Consider the following 10,727-nt stretch of genomic DNA (forward strand, 5'->3'; position numbering starts at 1 on the left):
TACAAAAACACATTTACTTGAAGAACAGTGCAGATGCACAGTTTGGTAACAGAATGATGGCACAAAAAAAGTGATTTGGTTAAAAGTGGTCCTTGTGCATAGAGTTGTATGGTTTGTTTAACTTAACATGCATTTTAAGGTCAAAAGTTTGTCTCAGCATCATTCTGTCACTGTGGAATTGCCCTTTAGCTACAGGACCATCGAGATTGACCACCTCATAGAGGTCAGTGTTGCAAACGTTTTGCTACGGTCTGTATACTGAACATAACCAAAGTTGCTTTAGCTACAGGACCGTTGAAATAGACCACCTCATAACGGTACAGACCAACGGCCTGTTCAGTCAGGAGATTTTGTTTTTGAAACACAGAGGCACTATTCCCAACTGAACAGGACCTAGTTAGTGTAGACACTGTCCTCAGACTAATGTTAGTTAACCCAGAAGTAAAATCTTGCGTAATTTGGTCAACTGCATGATTAACTTCTGGGTCAAAATGTGTTTGAAATTGAGAGTTCCGATGGTTTGCGAAGTCTCCACCCTTGTAAAAGGAAACTCCAAGCCAAAGGCCCCCCCACCCCCGCCCCTTTCGACCCACATGGGCACACGCGCAAAGCACTTGAAGTGAAGCAGTTTAAGCACTGCCTTCGCACAATTCTGATATGTCCATATAACCAGTGCCAAAACCCAAAGACCAGAACTACTGCAGCTCGTTATCTCACGTATCCCATTCAGTCCCGGCAGATTCTTTGGTCTACACGCAATAAGAATCGGGTTACTGCAGTTTTTGACAACTGTTGGTGTAGAAATGGCTTCATAGCACACCATCTGTTGTTTATACTGGCCAATACGATATTCTCCTGTCTGTCAGGCCTGTTGCAGACATACACTGATATCTTGATTTTTAACCTACTGTGTGTTTGTGTCCCAAAAGAAACATGAGATGAGTTTTGACAAAGCCCTGGCCCTCCAGTACACCACAGACCACACAGTCCTGCTCCACGAGAACGCTGTCATCAATGACCATGCTAACGGAAACAACCTCCAGGGCAGGAACAACCCTCTCACCGTGGCACCTGCCAGCCACTTCTCACCTGACCACGTGGGCAAGGTCATCTACTTCAGGTGGGGGGGACACTAGCCCTAGTCTCTTCCTTACTCCCCATTTCCTTTTCACCTGTTCAATACTATCCTCAACCATACATTTACCTCTTACATGTTCAAAATCTCTTTAACCTGTCATCTTGTGGATCTTTTGAACTATTTTAGACACTTGTTCCTTGTCTACATGTAATATTGACCTCCTTGTCTAATATTGACTTCCTTATCTATTATTGACTTCCTTATCTAATATTGACTTCCTGATCTAGTATTGACTTTCTTATCTCATATTGACTTTCCTATCTACTATTGAGTGTCTTTATATCTTTGTATTGTCTTATGTGTCTTAGTAAATGCCATCAGTGTCCTCCAGATGTGCGTGTGTGCATGTCCATACATGTGTGTGTGTGTGTGTTCTCCCCCAGTGACGGAGGCATGGTGGTGATCACAGAGGTGTTCCGGACTCACTATCTGAAGGGGTTCTCTGGGGTTGTCGTCGGGGAGATCCTGGAGCCAATCAAAGGAGCCAGCTTGAATGCGGAGCCTGTGCAGTTATATGACCTGTTGGTGAAGAAGGGGGAGCCCGAGGGGCTCATTGTTACACTGCAGCTCAAAGACCTAGGTAACTGGAAAGAAAGATAGCATCAACTGACTTGTTTGTTCATTTACATTTAGTGATTCCCAAACTTATTTTGTGCTGCTTACTAGTCCTGAAATTCTAACAGAATCATGCGACGTTTCAGATATGTTCCTATCCTTCCAAGTAAATGAATGTGATATTTCTAGCTACGATCTCAATCTCTCGTCATGAGTCTTAAGGCACGATCCAAAATAAATCAACCACTACTCACAACTCATAGCTTTATTTAACCCAGCCTGTTTCGGTTTCTCCTGGGGTAAACTATGAGCTGTCTGACTTGCCAGATCTATTTGAAGGAAGATTACATTTAAGTGTGCACATTTGAAGTTAAGATAAACAGTGTAGTTATTCCCTCTACAAGGCAATCAAACAAGCAAAATGTCGGTATAGGGACAAGGTGGAGTCGCAATTCAACGGCTCAGACATGAGACGTATGCGGCAGGGTCTACAGGAAATCACAGACTACAAAAAGAAAACCAGCCACGTCACGGACACCTACGTCACGCTTCCAGACAAACTAAACACCTTCTTTGCTCTCTTGAAGATAATACAGTACCACCGTCGCAGCCCCGCTAACAAGGACTGCGCCGTGGCTGACGTAAGTAAAACATTTAAACGTGTTAACCCCCGCAGGGCTGCTGGCCCAAACGGCATCCCTAGCCTCGTCCTCAGAGGATGCGCAGACCAGCTGGTTGGTGTGTTTACGGACATATTCAATCTCTCCCTATCCCAGTCTGTTGTCCCCACATGCTTCAAGATGGCCACCATTTTTCCTGTACTCAAGAAAGCAAAGATAACTGAACTAAATGACTACCGCCCCGTAGCACTCACTTCTGTCATCATGAAGTGCTTTGGGAGACTACCTTACCGGCCACCCTAGACCCATTTCAGTTTGCATAACGCCGCAACGGGTCCACAGACGACGCAATCGCCATCGCATTGCACACTGCCCTATCCCATCTGGACCAAATTAATACCTATGTAAGAATGCTGTTCATTGACTACAGCTCAGCATTCAACACCATAGTACCCTCCAAGCTCATCATCAAGCTGGAAGCCCTGGGCCTCAACCCCGCCCTGTGCAATTGGGTCCTGGACTTTCTTACAGGCCGCCCCCCAGGTGGTGAAGGTAGGAAACAACATCTCCACTTCTCTGACCCTCAACACTGGGGCCCTACAAGGGTGCGTGCTCAGCGGTAAGGGCAATCGGGGAGTGTGGTGTCAGGAAAACAATCTCTCACTCAACGTCAACAAAACAAAGGAGATGATCGTGGACTTCAGCAAAGAGCAGAGGGAGCACCCCCCCTCCCTATCCATATCGACCGGATAGCAGTGGAGAAGGTGGAAAGTTTTAAGTTCCTCTGCGTACACATCACAGACAAGCTGAAATAGTCCACCCACACAGACAGTGTGGTGAAGAAGGCGCAACAGTGCCTCGTCAACCGCATGAGGCTGAAGAAATTTGGCTTTTCACCCAAAACCCTGACAAACTTTTACAGATACACAATCGAGAGCATCCTGTCGGGCTGTATCACAGCCTGGTGGTGCGGTCTGCACAACGTATCACCGGGGGCAAACTACCTGCCCTCCATGACACCTACAGCACCCGATGTCACAGGAAGGCCATAAAGATCATGAAGGACATCATCCACCCGAGCCACTGCCTGTTCACACTGCTACCATCCAGAAGGCGAGGTCAGTACAGGTGCGTCGAAGCTGGGACTGAGAGACTGAAAAACAGCTTCTATCTCAAGGCCATCAGACTGCTAAACAGCCATCACTAAATCAGAGAGGCTGCTGCCTACATTGAGACCCAATCACTGGCCACTTTAATAAATGGATTACTAGTCACCTTATACAATGCTACTTTAAATAATGTGACTTTAATAATGTTGACATATTTTACATTACTCATATCATATTTATATACTGTATTTTATACCATCTATTGCACCTTGCCTATGCTGCTCGGCCATCGCTCATCCATATACTTACATGTACATATTCTCATTCACCCCTTTAGATTTGTGTGCATTAGGTAGTTGTTGGTGAATTGATAGATTACTTGTTAGATATTACTGTACGGTCGGAACTAGAAGCACAAGCATTTTGCTACACTCGCATTAAGATCTGCTAACCATGTGTATGTGACCAATAACATTTGATTTGATTTGATTTCTTAGATGATAACACTATCATTCTTCTGTGGTAAATACCGCTTTAGTCAACCCTGCTGCTCTTTCTCCTGTGATGAACTCTGAGCTGTCCTGTCTTGTCCAGATCCGTCCCAGGGGTTTAATTTGTCCCACGTGGGGAAGGCTGTGGTAGCACCAGGCTTCAGCAGTTACCTCATCACAGGGCTGCTGCCCAACGGCAGTGCCCTAGCCAAACCCACCATGCCAGCCCTCGTGCTCCCCTTGACCAGCCACCGGTCAGGAGAGTGGCTGCTCTTCCACTCTGCAGGTTACTGTGTTTATTGTGTGTTATTACATCCTCAAAGATTTTGAATGTGTATTGTTGTAGTACTCGCCTGAGGTAAGTCTATGGGCTCGTTTCCTGTATACAGATTAAGCCTGGTCCTGGGCTAAAAAGTATGCTTGATAAGAGATTCTCCATTGAAAGTACTTCTTAATCCAAGACGAGACGTAATCTAGATTTGGGAAACCAACCCTGTATGTGTTTTAAATGTGTGAAATAGATCCATCCGTTTATCCATCTAGGCCGGGGGAGCTGGGGGATGAAGGAGGGGCCATGTCGTCACGCCCTGCAGTCATTGAACGGTGTGAGGAATAACGCTCTGATGAGGATCAACGTCAGAGAAAAGCTCAACTTCACCTTCAAGGCCTTCATGTCCGACTACTGTGAGTAGTGGTGGTGTGGGGGGTTGAGGTGTGTGGTGTCTGGGTTCTTACCAATAATGGATTCTGGGTACTAACTCCTAAACTTGGGATAGGGTTAATTATCAGGTATCCTATTGAAATATTGAGTGCCTAGGTTTAGAGGGTCTACACCAGAAGTAAATGGTTATCTGTGGGAGGAAGGTATATAGTGTGTACAATGTCGTAGCGGAATCAGAATTATTTAGGTAAACATTTATAAATAATATGTTTTATTTATTTTATTGCATGTTTATGTGAGATATGTCATTAGAATGTCTATTTTTGGATAATACTGTTGGCCGGTTGCAGCCTAGGAGAAACGGTTAGATATCAGTGCTTGTGTGAACAATGTCTTTGTCTAATGCAGCTGTGTTGATCCTCCGGGGAAGAATAAACTTGGTTTAAGCTTTCATAGTGTCCGAGTTTTCAGTCTGAAAATTAGAAGCTAACACCAAGTCCTATTCACTGTGTATCGCTGTCTACATTCTTTTGAAAGGGTAGTCTATAGTTTAAGATTGAGATCTGCGTTAGGGGAAACAGGGCCTCCTTCAGTGTGGTCATTTTGTTTTGAATTATTCTGCTGTTCTGTCACACGTGTTCATTGATGTCAGGTTTTTGCAGTAACTTCTTTGTTGTAATATCCCAAACAGTTTCACCACTTAAGGAGTCCAGCTTTAATGCTCTCGTTCTAACAAAACCTGTGTGTGTGCAGCTTTGTCCATGGTGTACCATAAGAAGTTCATGCGTGTGGTTCTGACCAACCCTCTGGCCATCCGAGTCACAGCCAGACACTCCTGGGACGACACCAACAACCACATGCTCACCCTCACCGCCTTCAGTCACCTCTGCAAGAAGGTATATCCCCAATACTCCAAATCACCCTCATATCATCCTTGCGTTTGCCTATATAGACTAATAATAACATTTTGTAGTTGTATATCAGGGTATAGGTCAATTCCATTTCAATTCACTCAATTCTGGAATTTACCTGAAATTCCAATTCCATTTTTTTAATTGAAAGAACCCCAACCCTGCTGAATGCAGTTGTCTGAAGTCTGTTCCTCCATTGTATTGTGTTGTGATATCTTTCCCTCTGCCCTTAGGCAACCACCACAGTGACGGTATACATCCCAGAAGCCTCTCTGTTGTGTAGGTCCTCCTCCTTCACCTTCACGCTACAGAACTCCTGCCCCGAGGGACTCCAAATCGTCTATGTCTCCCAACAGCCAATCAGTGACCACGAATGGATCCACGCGGATCCCGAGGATCACATGGACAACAAGAGGCTCTTCAACCTGCCTGTGAGAGATAGAGACACACTGGGTTACAGGCATGTGATCAATGTTTTATTAGTTGACCTGTGTGCAGATAATGAGATGCGTGTGTGTGTGTGCTTCAGGTGAACTACCGGCCTCCCTCCCAACTAGGTGTTTTAATCCCGACCTCAGACAACATCTATAACGCTGACCCAAGTCATCCCCGCCCCAGAGAACACTACCCCATCTCCAAGGTGAGTACAGGTCACAAGGTTCACACACGTCAGCACTACTCTCCAAGCTGAGCAAGTCTTGTATTGTTGTGCAGTGTAACTTAACCAAGTGTCTATGTGTGCTTCTGTGTTGTGTTTCGTATTGGGTGTAAGCTGTGATACATAGTGTCTGTGGGTGACAAATTGTGTGCCTTCCTCCAGAACTCTGGTCGCTATAAGCAGTGTGCAGGGAAAAGGTCCGCAGAGGAATGTGGCTGCACAGACATACTGAAAGTCTCTCCTCTGGCCATCAACTCTGACTGCAGACAGAGGGTACACATCTGCATCAGTGTGATCAATCATCAATGTCTTCCAAAAAAAAATCAATTTCATATAAAGTACCAGTCAAAAGTTTGGACATGTTCTTTTTTTACTTTGTAGAATAGTAGTGAAGACATCAAAACTATGAAATAATCATGTAGTAACCAAATAAAAAAAATATTTTATATTCTTCAAAGTAGCCACCCTTTGCCTTGATGACAGCTTTGCACACTCTTGGTATTCTCTCAACCAGCTTCCAGAGGTAGTCACCTGGAATGCATTTCAATAAACAGGTGTGCCTTGTTAAAAGTTAATTTGTGGAATTTATTTATTTAATGCATTGAGCCAATCAGTTGTGTTGTGACAAGGTAGGGTTGGTATAGAGAAGATAGCCCTATTTGGTAAAAGACCAAGTCCATATTATGGCAAGAACAGCTTCAATAAGCAAATTCCATACGTGTTATTTCAGAGTTTTGATGTCTTCACTATTATTCTACAATGTAGAAAATAGATAAATCAAGAATAACCCTTGAATGAGTAGGTGTGTCCAAACTTCTGACTGGTACTATACATTAAATATTGTAACATTTATAACACAAAACAATATTGAATATGCTATACACTCATATTTAGTACCACTTAGTGGAATATATTAAAGTATTGTCTTAATGTAACTGTGCATTCTGCATAATTCAGTCTTGTCGACTGCGAACATGAATGAAATCATATAAAAATCGTATATTGGTTAAAAATATTTGAGTCTTTCCCATGTCCTCTGTGTTGTACTGTAGGTCCTGAGGCTAACGTTTCCTGTGACTGACTTCAACATCACCCTGTTCCTGAGGAGAACCAACCACGCTGACCACCCGCTCTGCTCTCCTTACTTTGTTACTGTCACAGAGGTCAACAACCGGACCAGCTGGAAGGTCACAGGTCAGTCTCATCCCAGAAGGTTTTGCAATATAAGGATGTTTTTAAAGATGGAATCAGCTTTAGGGGAAACAGCACCACTGTCCGCCCCAGCACCTTTGTTTTTGTTTTGTGGCTGAAATGGAGGCGAGGTGCGTTGAGTAAAAAAAAATATAATTTGCAGTACACATTCTGCTGTTCTATCGCGTGTTCAATTTTTATTTAACCTTTATTTAACTTGTCAAGTCAGTTAAGATGATGGCCTACCCCGACCAAACCCTTCCCTAACCCGGATGACAATTGTGCTCCGCCCTATGGGACTCCCGATCATGGCCGGGTTGTGATACAGCCCGGGAGCGAACCCGGCTCTGTAGTAACGCCTCTAGCACTGCGATGCAGTGCTTTAGAATGCTGTACCACTCGGTCCCCCAAATGATGTCCGAGTCAGGGAAAAAACAGTGTTTGTTGTTTGCAGTAACGTCTTTTGTTGTTGGGGCCTCTCGAGTGGGGCAGCAGTCTAAGGCACTGCGTCGCAGTGCTAGAGGCGTCATTACAGATCCGAGTTTGATCCCGCTGACACGGTTGCCAGTTGTAAGGTGTTTCCTCCGACGCATTGGTACGGCTGGCCTACGGGTTAAACAGGCAGGGTGTCAAGACTGTAACTACCAATTGGATATCACTAAATTGGGGCGAAAAAGGGGTAAAACTACAAATTTAAAATTAAACAAACATATGTGTTTTTGTAATATCCCAAACGGACGTGGCCATGTCACCATTCAGGATTGCAACTTTAAAATGTGAAAAATACATATTTTCTGTCATCTTTTCAACCAGAAAAACTGATTTCAACCAGAAAAGGGTGTGATCAGGACTTCCCTTGCAAAATGTTGCCTAATGGGCAGGTCTCTAGTGCACTATAGTGAAACACACATTCTCTGTTGTTAAACCGTCTTTTCCCATCCTTTGTGTTGGTAGGGACCCATGCCACCCCCACCATGGACAGGATGAGACAATATCTTGAAGACAGTCTAAAGAACAATCTCTACAACCCAGAAGGACTGCAGATCAGCCTATATGTAAATCATCTACAGTCTCCCTGACTATATGACATAAATTGTCATAAAAATTGAATATAAATTGTAAAACAGTTGAGTGTAATCTGAAAGCGTCTGCATAGACATAGTCATTTCAGTCATGCGAATTGTGCTATGAAATAGAAGTTTCCATCTGGGGTTTCATTGTGACAATGTTATAAATATAATATTTCTCCAACCTAACAACCACCACCATTATTTTCCACAGGGCTCTGAGCTTTTCCACTTCCGTATCTCTGTCATTCCTGGAGTTGTGTTGTGTGACCTAGTGGAGGAGGTACAGGTGAGGAACCCTGTAGCTTTTACACTGAAGTCAGTAACGAATAAAAAAAAGAGGAAGAGCAAGATAACCTCCGGCCCTCACCTATTTCTCTCCTTCCTTTCTCGCTCTCCCTTTCTCTCTCTTTCCATACGGGTAGATCTACGTAGACGAGCCTCCGCTGGCGTTCCCAACCCAACACCTCGTCAACAACATGGCAGCCATCATCCTGGGAGGCCTGCTGCTCTTTGGCTTCCTTCTCATATACAACGGCGTTGCCATGCCAACCAAGAGCAGCCTCAAAACCCTCCTCAAGAAACACAAGCCCACCATCTCGCCAACCAGAACCCAGAACTCTACCACGACACAGGGACCTGAGTAGGATTTTACAGTTCGGCATTGTAAGAGTGTCTTATAGAGTTGTACGTTCCATTTTTAGCCTTTTAACCTAAGTGTGAGATGTAAATGTTTTTAGTGTTCAGATTGATCCTGTTTTCAAATGTGTGTTCCATGAAATTTGTATTTGGGAAAGATTGAAAGAAACTAGCAAAGATGAAAAGGTACAAATGAAAGGAAAAACACATGCTCGGAGTGGGTTTTATTGGTTGTTGCTGTGTTTTCAAAGAAAATACAAACTGTAAAAAACTGTTTTCACAAAAAGTAAACCAGGATTTGTTGCCATTAGGACTTTGTCAGATACAACCTACCAGAATATAATGTAGTAGTATCACATATTATCTCAGGCCTGGAGGAGTAGTCGGGAATGATCCATAAAGAAAACACATCACTCATCGTCGTGAGTACGTAGTAACCCATATTAAATTGGAATGCGGCATAGGAGCAGCTACAGTGGCTTGTGAAAGTATTCACCTCCCTTAGCATTTTTCCTTTTTTTTTTTTGCCTTACAACCTGGAATTTAAATTTTTAAAAATGGGGGGGGGGGGTTATATCATTTGATTTACACAACATGCCTACTACTTTGAAGATGCAAAATATTTTTGGGGTGAAACAAACAAGAAATAAGACAAAAAAAACTGAAATCTTGAGCATGCTATTCACAACTATTCACCCCCTCCAAAGTCAATACTTTGTTGAGCCACCTTTTTCAGCAATTACAGCTGCAGGTCTCTTGGGGTATGTGTCTATAAGCTTGGCACATCTAGCCACTGGGATCTTTGCCCATTATTCAAGGCAGAACTGCTCCAGCTCTTTCAAGTTGGATGGGTTCCGCTGGTGTACAGCAATCTTTAAGTCATACCACAGATTCTCAACTAGATTTAGGTCTGGGCTTTGACTAGGCCATTCCAAAACATTTAAATGTGTCCCTTAAACCACTCGAGTGTTGCTTTAGCAGTATGCATAGAGTCATTGTCCTGCTGGAAGGTGAACCTCCGTCCCAGTCTCAAATCTCTGGAAGACTGAAACAGGTTTCCCTCAAGAATTTCCTGTATTTAGTGCCATCCATCATTCCTTCAATTCTGACCAGTCTCCCAGTCCCTGCCGATGAAAAACACCCCCGCAGCTTGATGCTGCCACCACCATGCTTCATTGTGGGGATGGTATTCTCAGGGTGATGAGAGGTGTTGGGTTTGCGTCAGACATAGAGTTTTCCTTGAGTCTCCCACATGCCTTTTGGCGAACACCAAATGTGTTTGCTTATTTTTTTCTTTAAGCAATGGCTTTTTTCTCTTCCGTAAAGCCAGCTCTGTGGAGTGTACGGCTTAAAGTGGTCCTATGGACAGATACTCCAATCTCCGCTGTGGAGCTTTGCAGCTCCTTCTGGGTTATCTTTGGTCTCTTTGTTTTCTCTCTGATTAATGCCCACCTTGCCCGGTCCGTGAGTTTTGGTGTGCTGTCCTCTCTTGGCATATTTGTTGTGGTGCCATATTCTTCAGTTTTTTAATAATGGATTTAATGGTGCTCCGTGGGATGCTCAAAGTTTCTGGTATTTTTTTATAACTCAACCCTAATCTGTACTTCTCCACAACTTTGTCTCTGACCTGTTTGGAGAGCTCCTTGGTCTTCATGGTGCTGCTTGCTTGATGGTGTTGCAGACTCTG

At 43.8% G+C, this 10,727-nt stretch overlaps 1 protein-coding gene across 1 annotated transcript in view; it reads left to right on the forward strand.

Moving 5' to 3' along the window:
• Positions 1 to 9,048, forward strand: part of LOC135507459 (cation channel sperm-associated auxiliary subunit beta-like) — a 39,017-nt gene extending 29,969 nt beyond the window's left edge. The window contains exons 17-28 of the mRNA XM_064926993.1: positions 930 to 1,120; positions 1,522 to 1,718; positions 4,017 to 4,205; positions 4,457 to 4,597; positions 5,328 to 5,470; positions 5,719 to 5,916; positions 6,015 to 6,125; positions 6,306 to 6,416; positions 7,196 to 7,337; positions 8,289 to 8,389; positions 8,616 to 8,690; positions 8,827 to 9,048. Of these exons, the coding sequence (XP_064783065.1) occupies positions 930 to 1,120; positions 1,522 to 1,718; positions 4,017 to 4,205; positions 4,457 to 4,597; positions 5,328 to 5,470; positions 5,719 to 5,916; positions 6,015 to 6,125; positions 6,306 to 6,416; positions 7,196 to 7,337; positions 8,289 to 8,389; positions 8,616 to 8,690; positions 8,827 to 9,048 (1,821 nt within the window). The remainder of the gene's footprint in view (positions 1 to 929; positions 1,121 to 1,521; positions 1,719 to 4,016; positions 4,206 to 4,456; positions 4,598 to 5,327; positions 5,471 to 5,718; positions 5,917 to 6,014; positions 6,126 to 6,305; positions 6,417 to 7,195; positions 7,338 to 8,288; positions 8,390 to 8,615; positions 8,691 to 8,826) is intronic.
• Positions 9,049 to 10,727: the final 1,679 nt, after the last annotated feature.

This window comes from Oncorhynchus masou, chromosome 21 (genome assembly GCF_036934945.1).
Source record: "Oncorhynchus masou masou isolate Uvic2021 chromosome 21, UVic_Omas_1.1, whole genome shotgun sequence".
Taxonomy (NCBI): domain Eukaryota; kingdom Metazoa; phylum Chordata; class Actinopteri; order Salmoniformes; family Salmonidae; genus Oncorhynchus; species Oncorhynchus masou.